Below are 18,510 nucleotides of genomic sequence, written 5' to 3'. Positions count from 1 at the left end.
CCGGGGACCCTCAGTGGAGCAGCAGACCCCCCAAACCCCGGCTGTCACCCCCCGAGTTGGTGGGGGGCACCCCCAAGACAGCGGTTGACACTTCAAATATAACTTCAGCCCCAGGCAGGCACCAGCCACATGAAGTTTAACTCAGCCTCTTTGGTTTAATTTTTTTTGTTGGTATTATTATTTTTATTATTAATTTGACATCCTTTGTGTGCGAGCAGCTGGCAGGTCCAGGAGCCTGTAAATCATACATGAGCAGGAAAGCGATCCGGGCAGCGTGCACGGCAGCTATAGCTCCCCAGCTCCTTTCCCTCGGGCCCCAGTGCATTGGTTTCCACAGCCACCAGGTTATTTTTGCTGTGTTGCCGATGCACACTTCCACCCAACCCTTCATGCTCTTGCCACCAGTCCCCTCCAACTCCAAGCCCTCCCAGCTTTTCTAAACACCACAGGACATCACAGTCCAAGCGCCCCTTAGGGAAGGCAGCCAAATCCAACCACTTCACTCCATTTCTTGCCTTCTTTGAAGCAATAAAGCCCTAGAAAACAGCCTGCAATGACATCAGTCCCCACACCAAGGGGGTGATGCTGCCCCCAGCAGCACCACCTGGCCCCAAATCCCAGGGAGTACAGGGCTTTGGGTCCTGCCCTGATGCACACACATACACAAACCTCCCACCACTTGCAGCTTGGAGGAGCTTTACCTTTCCACCAGCACCCAGCCCGAGCAGCTTTAATTAAACCTCCAAACAAGTGGGATCCGTGCTGCTATAGCCCCTCCCAGAACCCTGTGGGGCAATGCCAGGAGCCTTCCCATGCACCCACCTTTGCATCCCTCTTCCTGAAGCAGCAGTGGCCAAGTGCCTCTACAGGAGCAGGAGGGGATAATTAAGCCCTTGCCTCTCTTGAGCAGCTTCTGCTAATTATGCAATTAGCAGAGCTCCTGGGCTGATAGATTTGTTTTGGGCAGAGGTCTGCTACTGGTGCCTTCACCTCTCCCCTGGGGAAGGGGGCTCTGCAACAGCCCCCCAGCTGTAGGGATCCCCCCAGGATGGGGGGCTCACTCCGTGCTGGGCAGGGACCTCCCCCAAACCTGGTCAAGCTGCAGGTGGGGGCTGCAATGTCACAAACCAGAGCCAGCTCTGGCACAGCTGCAGCTGCTGTGGGGTTAAAAACAAAAGTCCCTGACAAACAAATGAGTGCAATGGGCTGTCTGCACTTAAGGAAGGTGCTGGTAAATAGTTCCTTCATGTCACACCTGGGTTGTACTTTGGGTTTGCACTGGGTGCCTGAGTTTGTCCTACAGTTGCAGCTCAGAAGGCGTGCAAAGAGGCCAGGCGTTGCTGGTACAGGGCTCTGAGCATCCTGCTGAGCTGAGCCAAGCCTGCACCAGTCTGGGTGGTTTCTCTCCTGGGCTCTTCATCCCTCTCTTGTCGTCTTCATCGGCACAAGGCAAGCGTGCATGCAGCCAGGATACCGGCACCGTCCCGATCCCAGAAGCATCCATAAATTTTGGGAACTAATTAGGGGAAGAAGGAACAAAAAGAGGGAAACCAAGGCAAAACCATATGTTAAGCAGGCCTGATCATTGTCTGTAGCCACTCCGACTTTGCACGAGTGATGTCCCACTTAATGGCTCTCATAATAAATTCAGATCAGTGCTTCTATTTAGATAGAAGCACACCTCTCCTCTGCTTAATCACTGCCTGGTTCCTACGCCTTGGCTTCACAGCGTGGCTTTCAATGTGCGAGCCGAGCATCTGGCTTTCAGCTCACATCCTGACTGGTTTGAAGACCAGTCACCTTTTACGTAAGTCAGCTCTAACGAACCTGAGTTCCTCCTGACCTGTGGGTCCAGCTTCGACTCCTGGTCCAGTTCCCAGCAGAGCCCAGGACTTTCCCATCCAGGGGAGAGGACTAGTGGGATTTCACTGCCTAGGTTCACAAAACCCAGGAGAATTCAGTATCCTGGGACCTGTATCTCCCTCTCAAGCTTGGTTTGAGTCAGGCAGCAACAGCAATAGCTGTGTGCAGGCTGGACCTCGACCCAACTGAGTTGATGTTCCCAAGATCCTTTTTGAAGGAAGCAATGTTGATCCGGGACGCAGCCCATAGGGGATGCACTGTCACAATAGCCTGTTAACAAGCTCATAGCTGGGAAAAAAAAGGGACTAAAATGAAGTGATGCATTGAGAGTAGAGGGACACTCCCATTCACCACGGGGGGGATCAGAGGCCACCACAATTAGTGCCACCCCTACGATATAGGGAGGACAGCAGTTAGCAGGAGGGCTGCAATACCCTCCCAGCCTTTCTTCATGGGCTCATTGCTGGGAAACATTTTTTTGGAGTCAGATCCCCATGACCTCCCCTCTCCACCCAGCCTGCGAAAGTGGAGTGGCAAGGCAGATACTTCCCAGCCTCCTGGCACCACTCACTCAACCTTGAAATTGTACTTCGGGGCTTCTCCCCTTCTCATTTTCTGTCTCACCACAGAAGATTTCTCCATCAGCTATCCCCATGGTGTATCACTCTTCCCTCTTCCCTTCCCTGGCCCTCCTGCTGCGAGAGGTGTGTAGGGGCGCTTTGTGCTGAAGTAGAATTTTGGCTATGACACTAACTTTAGGCTTCATAATTATAGGGTTGATAAAGGATCCTGGGAAAGAAGAAAAGCAACCAGATGTGCATCCAATTATACAGGACGTGAGAAAGATAAGGAGAAACTGAGAGAAATTAATTAGCACAACTAAGTTATTTTAGAGGTTGTGTTGACATAGCTTCGAAAGTTATGTTCCCAGGATTGAAAGTAGCCAATAGTGATTTTGTTGTTAAGAATTTAAAATCATTGTATCCAATCAGTAGCTGCCAAATCTGAAAGAGCTCTGTATGTTGCATGTGCGCAACACACAATAGAGGTGGGATCGCCATTCATCTCTAGATCTTTAAATAGATGGAATATCACATGGAAAGCAGGTAAAATGCAGCCACATGCAAAATCCTACGCAACGAAGGCGCTGAGTTATCTCTGCCTGCCACAGACCACATACCGCCATGGACCGCAGGGTCTGCACAGACATCAGCTGCCTGACAACCAGCGCATGCAATATTGTACCATCAGTCATTTCTTCATGCCTCCTTTTCCCCAGGAGTCTCCCACAAGGATCTCTTGATGTGCTTCCCCATACTATCATCCTCGTTCAGGAAATGAAACCCGTGTGAAAGAGCAGGAGGGCTTTTTGCTCAGGAAGAGGCAGCCCATGCCCCCTGCTTTCAGTGTCTTGGGGGGCACAATGATTTTGTTCCCCCCAGACCATGAGCCTCTTGGGGATGGTGGTATCCTCCACCACCTGCTGCTTTCCAGCATCCAGCACCACGGTGTGGATTGGGATAGCAGCACAAGGGAGGCAGCTCCGTCCGTGTTACCTGCTCACCCGAGTTGCAGAATTAATTTGTACAACAGTCGTGGGGTTTTCTTTTCGACCACCTGTGCTGCGGATGATGGTGAGACAGTTTTTCTGGTGTGAAATTAATTTCCAGGTCCATTTCACACAGAATTTTAAGGTCAATATTAGGATGACGCTGTTTGTTTAAGAATTTATGAGTGAAGGAAGCTGGAGAGGAATCTGAGCAAAGTAAAGGGATTACTCGTGTTTTCTCCCTCTGTAGAAGAAAAGTGCTGAAAGAGCAGCTGATTTTTTTTTTTCCTTTAGAAATAGAGAAGTATTGTATTTCAAACTGCATCTTTGTAAGATATGGAAGGTAAAACAGGTGTGTTTAAAGCTGGTGGGAAGGGCAGGAGCTGGGCGTGCATTTGTAGCAGATGCCCAGTTCACATGGCACACTTCATCGAGGATCTGCCAGCTCAGGTTTACAGGTGGGTCCAGCTGAGCCTCACCTGGACCGGGCATCCCTGGCTGGGCTAGGATAATGGGGACTAGGTAGCTGTGGCATGGCGATAATACGCAGCCAGAAGGATTGAAGTGTGAGCTCTAAATAGCCTTGCAGGACCAGCCCAACCAGACATGGCTGGAGCCCTAAGGCTCTGGCCTTTGCAGGCCCCAAAACAGCCCGTTTGCAAGGTGCATGGTCTCCCTTTGGACCCCAAGTTGTCCTTGTGGAAGCAGGCAGGACACGTCCCCAGCTAAGGACACCGTGGCCCCTGGCTGGGCTTATTATATCCAGAAGGGGTTAATGAGGGTAAAAAAACCCCTTCAGACCAACTCTCCCAGCAGCTGGAGGTGCTTTTCACTGGCTTTTGAAACAGCCCTTGGTGTAATGTCCTCCTGATGGGGAACGTCACTAAGTTCACAGCATGGTGACTGTTTGGTGACGATTGTAGTCAGCAACCTTGAGCAAGAGCAGTGATGGTGACAGGGGGACAGCTTTGGGAGCCAGGTCCTGTTAACCCCGGGGTGATGACTACCCTGGGTCACTTCATGCCACTACCCAAAGCATCTTGCTCTACATTCCTAGCCAGTTTTTTTTTCCCTTCAGTCTGTCTTTCCTCCTCGGCAGAGTAAAAGGTGCCATCTACAGGCACAGCATCTGAACGACAGCACCCCCCTCTGCCCAGGCCGGCCGGGATGGGCCCTCCTGTCGCACGCCACCATACACTTTGCTGTGTCACCTTCCCTGCAGCGTGTCCAGGTTGTCCACTTCTGGGGTCAGGGACCGTCCAGGTAGAAGATAGCCTCCCTTCTTGGCCAGCTCTCGGGCAACCGTACATGTAACCTTGATGGTGACCCAGGGGAGCAGCAGGAGGAAGGTGATGCCTGTTTGCATGGCTGGGAGGGAAAGGGGAAAGGGGACACAAAGGAAATTTGGTCACATGGTTGCCTCAGGGGAAACCTGGAGGGTACCCATGCTGCTCAAACAGTGATCCAACTTCCAGCCCTATGGGTTTACCTGGGCCGCTCAACCTTTTTCGGCTAAATTCACAAGCCTGTAATTTAAGGAGGGAAGTCAGGAAAATGAAAAAAAATGTAGGAGGAAGTAGAAATAACACCCAATAACTTCTTCTCTGTGCAACTACAGGATAGTGAGGGGTGACTCCTGACCAGCTGGAGTGAGGGCGCACGCAAGGGAATGTAGGCTCAGCACAGAAGTACTCGCACTTTGGCTGCAAAGAGCTGTTGCTGCTGCTTAAGGTCAAAAAATGCAGCTAGCAGGTCTCTGAGGTGATGGATTTAAAATGGGAGCCAGCTCATTGAGATGAAGATCCAATGGGCCAACCACTCGTTGCTGTTGAATCTCCCAGGAGAGGTGCAGGAGAGCTCTACGCACCTCACCAAGCCAAGGGCTCACCAGGGTGGCAGCAAAAAAAGTTATGCCAAAGAGCAGAGCTAATGCCAGGCATCCACGCTCACTCCTTGAACACAGACACAAGCCTGGAGCTTGCTCCAGCTTTAAAGCCCCTTCTCCAACCCAAGCCTTCTGCTTCATATTAAAAGCATTTGTCAAAGCAGACGCTCCATCCTGTGCTGTTGGGTACCCAAAGTTGTGCAGCAGAGAGCAAGGTGGAGTTACAAAATCTGGAATTGAATCCAAGCTTGGGGGGGGAGGTGGGGGGGTGGTGCGTGCACCCCATCCATCAGCAAAGGGGGATGGTGGGGGAAACAGGCCCACCAGCTCACTTGGCTTTGCTCAGCCTGCTACAGGCACACTGGAGTTTGTGCTCAGCCAACCCCAGCTACTCTACACCCCCCTGCCATGGCGTGATAAATCAGGAGAAAAACTTTCTCAGCTCAGTTTGTTCTCACAGTGCTGTCCAACAGAGCACAAGCCTGTCTAATCAGGAGCTACAGTCCTTCACCATCTGCTTGGAGCCTAATTACAAATGCAGAAAAAATAATGTGCTTTACAATTGCACCAGTAAATGCTGTAAATGATTTAAATGCATGCATATGTTCCCTGCAGAATTCAGCATGCATCTGCAGCTTCTTCTTCTCACATTAGGCACACAAATCAAGGGAAAAAATACCCAGATCTGATGAACAGCGTGTCCCTAGGATAGTGATTTTTATCCCTTCTTTTCCCCCTGCTGGAATGGCAAACAGGGCTTTTTTGTAACGACTCATTCAATAGCATTTTCTTTGCTTCCATTTTAAAAACTGTTTATCACCGTCGTGTAAATATAGTACAAATTACTCCATAAAACATGTAAAAGGAGAACAGCAGCCGGGCAAGCCTGCAGCTGGCTGGCGAGGTTTCAAAGCTGAGGTTTTTTTCCTCTGGGGCGCATGCAGAGAGGCAGGATCAGCTCGGCTCATCTGCTGGGGACCATGGCCCTCCCCGAGCCCCCGCTACGACCACCGGCGTTTCCAGCCCTTGGCTCACATGGCCTTTTTCATGAGGATGCTCGCCAGAGGCATGCCGCAAAGCCACGGAGGTTGCCAAGCTTCACCCCTGCATGCACAAGCGCGGGTGCAGGGGAAAAAAGGCCAAGAGCTAAAATACCTTGAAATGGGTCTTTTCTGTGGCTGCAGAGGGTGAGGCAGCAGCATTTTTGAGGACCAGGGGCCAGAGAGCATCACCCCATCCACGGGAGGGTGGCGGCTCTTCTCACACTGCCTGAGCCTGCAGGGCCATGCAGAATGGGGCGCAGCCAGGGGACCCTGCTGCCCATACAAATGAAGCTGCCATGGGGAGGTAATTAAGAGCAAGGTGATGCACGCTGGCCTCTGCCTGGCTGTGGGGACCACAAGGGCTTGTTAGCAGCTTTGTCAGGATGCTGGGGTCAGGCACAGAATGCAGACACACAGGGATGCTCTGTGCTGCCGGGTACCGCGTAACATGTCCCTTGCAGCCCCTGCTCCCACATTCCAGCCACCAAAGGCAATCCCACTTCAGCTGGGCAGGGTTTTGGCCCACAGTGCATCCCAGCAAAACAGTGGAAGGATGAGCCCTACCCCAAAACACGTCCAAGGGAGCAGACGAGCTCCTCTTTGGTAACCACCAAGGTAATGCTGAAGGATGGTGAGGTTGTTTCAAAGGTGCTTCCACCTCCCAAAGGGCAACAGTGCTGTGCCAAAGGCTCTGTAATGCGAAGGCAGGTATCACAGATGGAGAGGTGGCAGGATTTCTACACTGTGGGGCACTCCTCCAGCAGGGACAGGCTAGAGAAGGCTCTGGAGATCTAAAAGATGGACAGTCACTTGTGCCTGATGGGAGATGAGGATCACTCCATAACAAAAGTTTTCTTTCCTCCTAGAGCATATTTGTTTGCTTTAAACCCCCCAATGCCTACACTTAAAGGCTCCAGCTCCAAAGCAGGGAGGAGTAGTTGGCACCACAAAGCTGCAAGAGAGGACAACAAAGGTCAGGCATAGTCTCCTTCAAGCAGAAGCTGCAACAGATGCGTCTCCTCCGCTTTCTGCCCTTTCATCCAACCCCCTCGCGCTCCCTCCCATCTTGCCGGCCTTGCTTTGCCAGTTCACAGCTTTCATCTCCCCTCGGCCAGTTGGATTGAACACCAAAGGCTGTTGGAGAAAGCAGCGTGGGGCTGGCACAGCCTCCTGACCACGCCAGGTTGCCAGCCCTCCACAGTGCTGGGGAGCATGGGAGCTCTCCATCCTCCTGCCCGCTTTGCCAGCAATGCTGGCCCTGAGTGCTGGGCAAACAGTGGCTTTGCCACCTGGCACCGAGCAGGGGATTCATGCACATCTTTGATTTAGTTTCACTTCGTGGGGCCACCCTCATGAATTTTGCAATCATCGTTCGTTTTTACACCCACTGGTGAGAGGTGGCCAAGCCCTGCAGAGAGCACGTGGTCCTTCCCCTGCTGGCCAGCTCACAACCTGCTTCCCTTGGCTGAGAGATGGGGAAAACATTTACAACCCGGCTAGTCTCTCTTAAGCAGCTGAGGGGATGGTGTTAATTAAAGATACAAATCTGGCAACACTGTTTTTGACAGGTGAGGAAGACCCATGGATCCAGCTCAGCTCCCAGCGCTGCCCATGCCCATCGCCCAAGATCATCCTCTAGACCTTGGGTATCCCAGGTCCAAAGAAAGACCTGGGGAGCAACCCCCTCTTGTAAAGTTATTTGAGACCTAGAAGTGTTTTCTCCTGGTTCCCCCTGGCCATGCTGGCTGTCCCACCTCAATGCTGGTATACACCAGGGAGCACATGTCATTCCTGAACTGGAAACTGGGGTCAACGGCCACATTCTTTATCAAAGATGCATTGTTTAAAACCATCAAGAAATAAACCACAGTTGCATTTCCACTGATACCTCCAAAAACCAGCTCCATGTGGCAGACACAGCATCCTTTGTTCTGCCTTGCAACCCCTGTTTCCCTCGTCATTCTGTATTTTCTTAGCTTGTGCTCTTTGATGGTCTATGCAGAGCATCCAATGTGACCGCCCAAGAAGTACATGTCAGTAATTACTTCCCTGCTGTTATAAGGAACATCATATAAATTACCCGTCCCCTTTTGCAGGGGCATCCCCCATGCACTTATGGCTCAGGTTGCCCGCCAGCATCCACCCCATGTCACAGCGCTCCCCCAAGCAGTCCCTGCTTGATACCCAGGCCTCATTCCTGCCCAGTTTCTACCAGTATTGATTTTTTCCCTTGTTTCTCTAACTTCCCTTAGTTGAATACCATCAAAGACAAAGGATAAATTCCCTTTTCGCCTGCTTCCCCTGCAGTAAGTACACTCTCCACACCTACCTGCAGGTCATTTGGAGATATTAAATTAGAATAACTGGGCCCTCAAAACAATTCTCTCGGGGCTCCTTCACCCAGCCCTTGTCAGTGATTTCTCCAAGTTTACAATCCAAGCTGGGAGAGAAGGATGACCGGAAGGAAAAATGCAAATGAAAAGTGAGTGCATAGGCGCATCTCCAAGAGAAACCACTTCAGACATGCACAGTTGCACAGTATCAAGAATTACCTTTATTAGCAATGGTACCAGACAATTAGATTCTGTCTCAAGAGGTATTCGGTGTGTAACGTGAGGGGGAGGATCAGCAGAGGTGCAAAGTACCCAGCAAACGAGCAGAATGTCATCGTACCTGGGACCTGGGTGTTGCAAATGAGACCAAACCAACCACTGGAAAGGATTTAAAAAAAAAAAAAAAATCACCCAACACCTACCAAACCTTCATGTCACCACGCCAATGATGGCTGTTGATCCCGCCATTCTCCCAGCAAAGCCAGGGTGGTGGCAGGCAGCCAGGCACCAGCCCTGCATCCTCCCTCTCACTAAGCACCACGTTCAGCACAGCAACGAAATGGCCTGGCAACCCAGACCAGCAGCTTCACCGCTACTTGGTCATGCAGGAGATGCTAAGAAAGCATCCACCCAGTCCGAAAGGAAGCACTTTCCATAGCATCCCTGAGGCATCAGCTGCGATGACAAGTCATGCCATTACATTCTTGATTACCAGTTCACCTCTCCTAGAGCATAAATCCACCTAATTTGAGTAAATAAATATTTGCATTTACTCCAGGCTGCATTTGCACATGGGAGTTCCACTGACTTTAAAAGCCAGTCCCTTTTGGGTGGCCCATCTCTTTGGGCGTCACAGTAGCTCACCCCTCTGAAAGCATCTAGAGGCCATATGCTGCCGGTCTACCTGAATTAATCAGCTTTCTGCGTAAACATCATGCCAGAGCCTCTCTAATACCTCTCCCTGGCTTTTACAGAGCTTCTCAACACAGACTAAAGGCTCCTTAAAAACGTCAGGTGAGGACCACTTAGCGTTTCGCTTCCCTCGGGGTTCAGCTGCAGACAGGTGAGTCCACAGCCATCATACCACGGTCACAGCAGGAGAAATGGTCTCAGGTTGGCCAGCACACACTGACCTGGCAGTAGCAGCACCATACTAGGGGCTGGATGATCCCTCAATTCAATCTTATCTGGAAAAATTAAAGCAAGTAGAAGTCCAAGTAGAGAGGTTTCCCTTATATGTGCTTTCTCATGGGGTAAATGTATGAAATCCCCTTGAAACGGTGCCCTGCTCCCTGGCATGGCTCCTATCTGCTCCTGAAGCTTGCTCAAAGCTGCTCCAGGGCTCAAATCCCCTATAGCTCAACACCACCATTGCAGCTTGATGAAGGGGGATGCCCCCAAGACCACTGAAACACCACAGGGCTAAACTCATGACCAACCCCAAGGTCACATCAGAAGCCCCAGTTTCAGTTTAAAACCAGCTTGGTGGCACCAGCAAGCCCTACTTCGCTCAATGGCACGGGGGTGAGAGACAGGTTTCCCTGTGCCCCTGATGCTTCCCTGAGCTCCCTGGGGAGGACAACGCTATTTTGGTCTGTTTGCTCTGGTTGAGCTGGGGAGTGACAAAGGTCCGACGGGACCAAGCACAGGGGGCACCCCTTCCCAGAAGGAGAATTTTCCCCTGGATGCAACTTCCATCCTCTGAAGACAGGCAGCCTGCCCCAAAATGGTGGCATGCCTTTTTGGGGAAAAAAAGACAAACAACTCAATACCCAACAGCAGCACTGCAAACCAAGGGCATCCCCCACTGGCTGTTCCTCTACACAAGGTGGACAACAAGAACGGAGCAGGCGGACCCCACGGCCAGCCCCAGCATGAGGTAAAATGTCATCACCACCCCCGCTGCCTCAGCCAGCTCTTTGGGCACGATCTTGGGGCCGTAGACCATGACCAGCGTCCCCAGGTAGCCATTGCTCAGCCCCAGCAGCACCGTGAAGACCACCGGGTAGAAGTCTTCGTTGAAGATCACCATCTGGATGTGAGTCCGGGGTCGGTAGTTGCTGAGGATGAAGAGAGGGATGAAGACGGTCCTGAGGAGGACGAAGATGGGCAGCAGCTTGCTCTTGGGGCCGGGCACCTGGACCCAGGCAGTGACCTGCCTCCCACACCAGTCAGCGAAGTTGTACAGGAGAAAACTGGTGAGCGGCGCAAAGTACTTGGTGCTCCACGGGCTTCCTGAGGACTTGCTGACCGACTCGATGTTGGAGGAGAGAGAAGGGAAGATGATGATGGAGACGAAGAAGATGTAGAAGAGGCAGAAGCCAAGGAGAGCGGTCTTCTGCAGGATGGGGCGGAGTGGGGGGATGCTGGTGCTTTCTGGGAGGAGTGAGGTATTTGTGGTGTCTCCTGGCTCTGCCTCATCCTCTGTGGAGATGTCGGGTGGCACGGTGGCTGGAGATGGGTTCTCCTTCTGGCTGTCCATGTAATACCTGTAAAAAGAGAAGGAGGTAGATTATCACCAAGTGTGTTGGGAGGGGGCCCAAACTGAGATTTGGAGAGAGAGCAGGATAGAAGCTGGTGACACAATCCCACAGCACCTCCAGCTCCCACCTCATATGGAGAGGTGACCCCTAGGGACCCACCACCCCCTCTTCCCCGCTAGGGGAACCCTTGACACCCTCAGTGGAGTGGTTCACAGCGGGGACCTACTGCATGCAGGCATTTGAGGGGTCAGGTGGTTTTGGGCATTGCAAGTACCAACAGGACCAACAAGTGATGCACGTCAGTGTGTGACATTGCAGATATGGATGTCCTATGGGGACCCACCTGGCTGTCTGCTTCCAGACCACGGCTCTCCGCTGACTTCATGCATTTCGGAAACCCCTGTGTCAGCACCCCTCTCCTCCCAGAAACTCAGCACGCGCCAGGCTGGGCGCCCAGTTTCAGTCTGTGGTTTCGGTCAAATGGGGAAGTGCAGCTGGCGGCAGTACAGCGCCAGAGCTGGAGCACGCAGTGGGATGACAGGGGGTGACAGGCCAGGGACAGCATCTCATGGGTCCCCCCAGTAAGCCCACTTGACATTAACAGCAGCAAACGCTCGCAAGCCGCGGTTTTGGGATGCCCATGGCGGGCTGGTGCACACACCTGGAGTACTCCAGCCTGGGAAGGAGGAGGTACACCATGATGCAGATGACGATGAAGATGTCAGCAGTGAGGAAGTAGGCCAGGGCGCTGTCTGTAACATCGGTCGCCGCTGCCAGGTCTATCACGGAGGCAACGGCGCTGATCGTGCCGCCCATGGCCTGACCTGTGCAGGGGACCAGAGAGACGGAGCTCAGCACCCAGGGCTGAGCCAGCCAGACTGAGATGGGTGCAGGTGGAGGGACATTAAGGCAGCAGGGAGCTGACAGACCACCTCATCCCCATTTCCACACCTCGCTGCAACACAGCTATTTGTGGGGCTGTGTCACAGCCCAGGTCCCATGTCACATCCCCTTCCAACACAGCTGCACCACTGCACAAGGGTCAGGATGGGACCTCACCTCCTGGGCTTGCTTGTGCTGAGTCCTGCAGAAAAGATCAAACCCTGCCTGAAGCCTAAACCTGGTTTTCGACCAGCACACATACAACCATCTCTCTTCTGCACTCCTCCAGATGGGAATTCAAGCCACCAGCAACAGGAAAGCCATCTTGGGGATGCAGCAATTTCCCCCACTGGGCTAAACTCATTAAAACACTGTTGTCTCAGCCCTGGGAAAAATGCCTCCATTTTGAGTTTTTTCCCCTTCGCCTCTTGGTTTGTCAGCTGTTCCACAGCACATTTATAATGTTATCAAACCTCCAGGGAGCTCATCATTCACAGCTCCCAACGTGCCCCTCATCACTCATGGAAATACATGGAAATGCTGAACAGAAAGGAGGAGACAAGGCAAAGCTGAGGATTCCTCCAGCTGCAAACAGGAACAGAAGGATGCATCTCCATCCCGCCTTCTCCCCACATAGAACAAACAACCAAGCCAAGCCATCACACTGGCAGGAAGTGCTCTGCAGGGCGTTTGCTCCCTGAGCAGGGATGGTGGAGGACCACCACTCTCCTCATCTCTTCTGATCCCTCAGCACTTCAGTTCGTGGGTATTTACAGAAATGGGAGCGCCGGCTCATGTGACCGAGTGTGTTTCTCCTTCAGCAACTTCCCTTTAAGTCAAAGTTAAGTTTCTGAAATATACCCCATGTGATGAAACTCCAGCTGCGGGATGGGAAAGAAACCCAACCACAGAAAACCCAAGAGCATGATCCCACCCGGACGGCATGGCTGGGGGACACCAACCCGAGATCAGTGCCTGCAAGTTCCTCATGGGGAAGCGGCTGCTCAGCCCGAAGATGCTGCTGCTGAAGATAGTTGAGGCACTGCTGATGATGACCACACAGCCGATGGTGAGGGCAAAGAAGTGGGTGGTCCAGGAGGAGGTGTTGACCTTCACCAGCACAGTGATCACCAGGAAGACGGCCAGCATGATGAAGAGGGAGGACAGGATCCGGACGCTGGCAGGCACCCTGGGGACAAAGGGAAGGAGACACTCCTGCATTTCAAACTGTAATGTGATGGCACCAACCCCTCTGCTGCGTGAAGGATCAATGGAAATAAAAAAGTGGGGGGAGATGAGGAATATAAAGTAATGATATGGAAGGCTACAAATAAGGACATGTGGATATTTTAGATTTAAATCAGGCTTGCAACAAGACAGGGATGGTCCTTTTCTTGACCCCATTCAATGGCTGGTAGGACCAGAGGAAGTCGTTACTCCTGCCTGGGTGAGCCTGGCTCTCCTTGTCTGCTCCCCCAGTGAATAACAATGGCATTTACATTGCCCAGAGAAGCTGTGGATGCCCCATCCCTGGAGGTGTTCAAGGCCAGGCTGGATGAGGCTTTGAGCAACCTGGGCTAGTGGAGGGTGTCCCTGCCCATGGCAGAGGAGTGGAACTCAATTATCTTTAAGGTCCCTTCCTACCCAAACCATTCTGTGAGTCTATGATTTTTACAAGGAAAGACCACATGCCCACATACCAGGACTTTCCTTCCCAAGCCATTAACCAAAGAATTTATGAGGAATCTACAGCCGCACAACTCAAGCCGACTCTAGGCATGGGTGCTGCCGGTGGGGAGCAGGGTGCTTCACCCTGCTTGCAGGAGCCAGAGGAGAGTATGGCTTTCCAGGGCTTTTCCTCCCCCTTTTCAAGCTTTTCCCCACTGTGTGTTTCAGGCTGAGCTGGGAGCCACAGCTGAAGCCAGAGAAAGGCAGGAGCAAGATGGGCAAAGCCAGGGTGAGCCGCAGCTAACAGGCCCATGAACGGAGCAGCACCTACTTGTTGATGAGCAAGAAGTTTCCCACCAGGCACAGCACCGAGGGCACAGTTGAAGCTATGGAGATGTAACTCTCAAAAAAGTCCTGCCAGGGAAAAAATAAAAAACAACAAAGAAAAAAAAGGTAGGGGGGAGCAATACATGAATTTCAGGTTCTAAATACAGCACAATACAGCACACATGGGGAGCTGGAATGTAGGTGTCCACCTCGTCGTGTTGTAGCACGTATCGCAAAGCTGCTCAGAATGACAGGGGAGGGGAGATGGAAACCACCCTGGGGCTCTGTCTCATCCTGCAACAGCCCTGGGATGTTTCAGGAAATCAGGGACATAACCAATACAGAAGCAAAAATGGTGAAGGCAATACCTGCCCTGCTGCTGCACTGGCCCCGTGGGGCAACATCTGAAATAAGGATGTCTGAATTTCTCCTGCTGGCTCCAGCATCCTGGACAAACATCTGGAACATTTTACCCTATTTGAGCTGTGTAAGGGCTCGTTTTTATAACTCAGGTCACAAAAACATCAATATTCTTAGCTAACTGCCTCGAAAGCCCGTGATGGCTGTCAAACCTGTGCATCCCTCTCCATGTGGAGCAACTGCCTGAGAACGTGCTCCAGCAAAAGCAGCCAGAGTGGGGACGCAGAGACATTATTTTCCCTCCTGGTCTCTCTCTCTGAATGTATGAAACTCATTGAGAAACTATATTAAGACTCAACACACATTTACTCCGGGGACTCATCTATCATCTGAGCAAGTTGGCTGCAGCATCAGTCGATATTCCCCAGCTCGCCTTGTGCAGAGGTCAGGCTGGGCACGCAGAAAGCAATAACCACAGCAGAGAGAGCGAGATTTCTCTGCCGAGATTGCAGCCAAACGCTTACATTTTCAATCCGTTTTCTGTATTATGTTGTTAAAGTGTGTCTGCTCCATCTCCTCCCCTCGAGGTGTTTAATTCCCTGTTTTTTTTTCCTGCAGGAATCTCAGCCAGCAGGTAAGACGATGCTTGCAAAGAGGATGACCTACATATCCATCCCCATTACAATGGGCTTTCATCTTCTGCAGTTACATAGCTACAGAGACAGGGCCACATCGAGTGCAAGTGCAAGAAGGCACTTGGCACATTTTCTCTGCGTGTTACTTTTTTTTTTTTTTTTTTTTTTAAGCTTTGCATCATAGTCTTTTAGTCAGTTTACAAGCATGTTCATTTATTCTTCCCTATCAGGAGCTTTACTGTAAGCAATGGGAAATCCAGTAATCGCTCCTAGAGGGTCCATGTAGACAGAGACATAAATGCTGGCACTTACGGCATTGGCTTGGCGAAGCGGGAGGCTCAAAGCTCTACGGCCATGCAATGAATTAGAGGAGAAAAGACAAAGAAAAATGCAAAGTTGTCTGATAATACTAAGACTTATTTACCAACCTACTCAAAGCAAACTCCCAAACCAGCCTGGGGATATTTAATGTACTTCCAAGTTAATTTTCTTTTTCTTTTGGGGAGGAAAAAAGACTTTATAATGTTTTCCACCAAGCAGAAGCGTACTTGAAGTAATCCATCAGAGATGCTGCGTTTTGAGCACCCTGGGGAAATGTTCATTCATTGCCAGCAAATGTACTCATACCACTGGTGGGAAAAGAATTGGGGAAAATATTTAAGAAACTGAGGAGCCTGCACTGCACTGGGAGATTTTACCCTGCCTTACTTGTGGCCAAATCCTGACAGAGAAGAAAAGCCAAGTATAAGGGTCTCAACCGCAAGGGTTGAGCTCCCTATGGTTGACACAGTTCCAGAGGAGAAACGCAAGCACTCAAAGACTGTCACCCCTGTCCTGACTAATAATAAAAAATGATAATCCCCAAAGCAAAGCTGACATCTTCCTACCCGCCCAAAGCTGCCTTCCTCCCACCTCCACCTCTCAGAGGGCAAGGTGCCATCCCTCAGCCATGGAGCTGAGGCCCATAATGGAGGTGTTTGCCCCTGTATTAACCACAGCATCTTCAAACAGGCTGTCATGATGCACGCTGTGTGCTCAGCACCTTAAAAAAACCCCAACCATGAACAAAGCATCACGGTGGTGAATTAATCACCAGTGTTGGCCGGTGCTGCCCAGAACTGCCGAGATACTTTTGCAAAGTAGTTTTTACTCCACTCCAGACCAGCCTCAGCAGCTGGGCTCCTGCTGGGCTGGAAAAGTAATCCAGGTCTACAAGGGGTAGATGGGATGCAGGGAATGTGGAAGGGCATCATGCTGCATGGTGGCAGAGCTCCCTCTGCCCCCTCTCTGAGCACCCTTGCTAGCATAAGGGCAGCCCATGTGTGGTCTTGGGGCACCACGGGGGCTTGGTCCTCATCAGTTTAATCCACCCACTGTCTCCATTTACACCAGCATACTGTTACTTCAGCATCCTGGTACAAGCACCAGGAAATCACTGTTTCCTCCCCACAAAAAAGCAGCAGGCTTAATAACTATTAAAATTAATGCAGCTGTGGATGCCATACCGGTGTGAGAAGTCATAGAGAAAACGTGGGTGTCACACCTGGATCTGTGTTTATATAAAAACAAAATGTGCCCAAACTACTTGAACAAGCTCGGCAACGGGAGGAGGATGGCACACAGCCTCATCACACCAACACTTTTTCCAGCCACAAAGAAATGACATGCACAGGGTAGCACAGGGAAATAATCCCACCGTGGAGCAAGAGAAGAAGGCTTTTTGGGGGAGAAAAAGAGAGCCATTAAGCCTGCTTCCCCAAAGCCCGCACATCAATATCCCTGTGACAAGCTCCTTGTCCCATATGCCAAAAGCCAGATGGTTATTGCTGCAAGTAGATACTACAGTCTCACCTGCCAGATCTTGAAGGAAAGGCAGTAAAGCATCTGAAGGGGCTTGAGAATATCGCAAGCTACACGCTCCAGGGCTGGTGCTCCGGCAAAGCCCTGCTGACACCTCCGAATGACGTATTGCCCCAGCCAGCACAAGGGAGAAAATGCCCAAAATGTATTCGGTGCCTCACCACGAGGCAAGAAGCTCAGAGCAATTTATGTCCCAGCCCACAGGGAGCTGCAGCCAAGTCCAGCTGGGAAAGCACAGAGACGTGTGGGGCTCGGCAGCTCACCAAGCATGAAGGACATAAAAAACACAAAGAGATTTTTACCTTGCACTGTAGAAATAGTCCTGTGAAAGGCAGCCTTGCTTATGCGGCAGATTAAGCCAAATTTTTTAAACACACCTTAAACCCTATCACTTCAAATACAGGTAAAAGACAGACCACAAAGTACTGTCTGTGCCTTTTAGTTTTAAGCATCTTTCTTTCAACTATTTGTGCTCCCCAAAGAAACCCCTACCCCTGGTTTCAGCAGGCAAAACCCCAGAGGACATTCAACCACCTTCTGGGGAAGTACCAGGGAAAAAGAGCAAGTTAGGAAGGAAATCACCTTTTTTTTCTGCCTCGAAAGCAGCACACACTCACCCGCAGATCCGATGTTGCCTGTCCTGCTGGGCCTGCCTGATCCGAGCAGTTTTGCAGCTTGTACATCCAGTAGTGCTTTGCCGTAATGAAAAAATTCCAGGGCAGCAGGGACCCGATGCCCAGAAGGAAAAATATCACGTAGGCCCCATGGAAGCGGTCGTTTGGCTTTTGCTGGCTGTACCTGTTTACTGAAGCCTCCTCGAGTAGTGGTTCCTCGTCTGGGGGAAAGCTGCTGGATGTTGGGTGCATCGCGCTGGCACGCTGCAAAAAAACCACCAATAAAGATATTATGGTATGAAAATTGCAAACTGTTGCTTGTGAGCTCTGTACATGGCTCCCTCCTCCTTTAGCCTGTGATTGCCCAGCAAACATCGGATGAGTGACCTGAACCAGTGTGGCATGGGGATGGCTGGCACCCCGAAAAGTGTGGGAGGGGGGACCCAAGGCACGGTGGGGACGGGCTCTGCTATGGCAGAACCCATGTTCGCATCCGTAATTAATAATTAACCTGTCACTTTGGCCTTGCAAAAACAGGAAACCTCAACACATACAAAAATAAAAAATAATTAACAGCTTGTAAACTATCAGCAGCACCAGGCTTCGCAGAGTGACCTGTAAACCATTATAACACCAGCAGGCTTTCTAGAATTACTTGTAAACTACTGTACCGGCACCAGGCTTGCCAGAACGGCGTGTAAACTAATACAGCATCATCAAGGCTTGGCAAAAAATGACTCATAAACCAGCAGCATAACGTCACCGGGCTCTGGTCAGCGACCTGTAAACTAGCGCAACGGCAGCAGGCTCGGCTCGGCGAGCGCAAATTTTGGCTGGCCGAGCGCAAACTTCCGCACCCCCGCCGGCCTTTGCAAAAACAGCTCCTAAACCCACGACAGCACCGCCGGGCTTTGCAAAGCGGCGCTTAAACAAACTCTCGCCCAAGCGGCCCCGGGGGATGGGCCGAGCCAAGTAGCGGGGAAGAGGGAAATGCCGGAAATCGGCGCT

At 51.3% G+C, this 18,510-nt stretch overlaps 1 protein-coding gene across 1 annotated transcript; it reads right to left on the bottom strand.

Annotated features, from left to right (window-relative positions):
* Positions 1 to 10,492: 10,492 nt before the first annotated feature.
* Positions 10,493 to 17,754, bottom strand: SLC29A3 (solute carrier family 29 (equilibrative nucleoside transporter), member 3). Its single transcript, XM_010080452.1, has 5 exons — positions 17,506 to 17,754; positions 14,038 to 14,120; positions 13,001 to 13,227; positions 11,818 to 11,980; positions 10,493 to 11,162 (listed from the first exon to the last, which is right to left on the bottom strand). The coding sequence occupies exons 1-5, from the start codon at positions 17,752 to 17,754 to the stop codon at positions 10,493 to 10,495; spliced, it is 1,392 nt and encodes a 463-aa protein (XP_010078754.1).
* Positions 17,755 to 18,510: the final 756 nt, after the last annotated feature.

Source organism: Pterocles gutturalis, unplaced genomic scaffold (assembly GCF_000699245.1).
Source record: "Pterocles gutturalis isolate BGI_N339 unplaced genomic scaffold, ASM69924v1 scaffold18099, whole genome shotgun sequence".
In the NCBI taxonomy this organism is placed as follows: domain Eukaryota; kingdom Metazoa; phylum Chordata; class Aves; order Pterocliformes; family Pteroclidae; genus Pterocles; species Pterocles gutturalis.
Note: the sequence above shows the minus strand (reverse complement) of the source record. Positions and strands in the feature narration are given on the sequence as shown.

Bases quoted from the DNA above. Each gene is read 5' to 3' on its own strand.
- SLC29A3 (XM_010080452.1), bottom strand. From the start codon at position 17,754: ATGCACCCAACATCCAGCAGCTTTCCCCCAGACGAGGAACCACTACTC. The intron at 14,121-17,505 runs GTGAGTGTGTGC...TTTCCCTGGCAG, and splicing joins AGGCAACATCGGATCTGCGG to GACTTTTTTGAGAGTTACAT. The intron at 13,228-14,037 runs GTAGGTGCTGCT...CTTTGTCCCCAG, and splicing joins AACTTCTTGCTCATCAACAA to GGTGCCTGCCAGCGTCCGGA.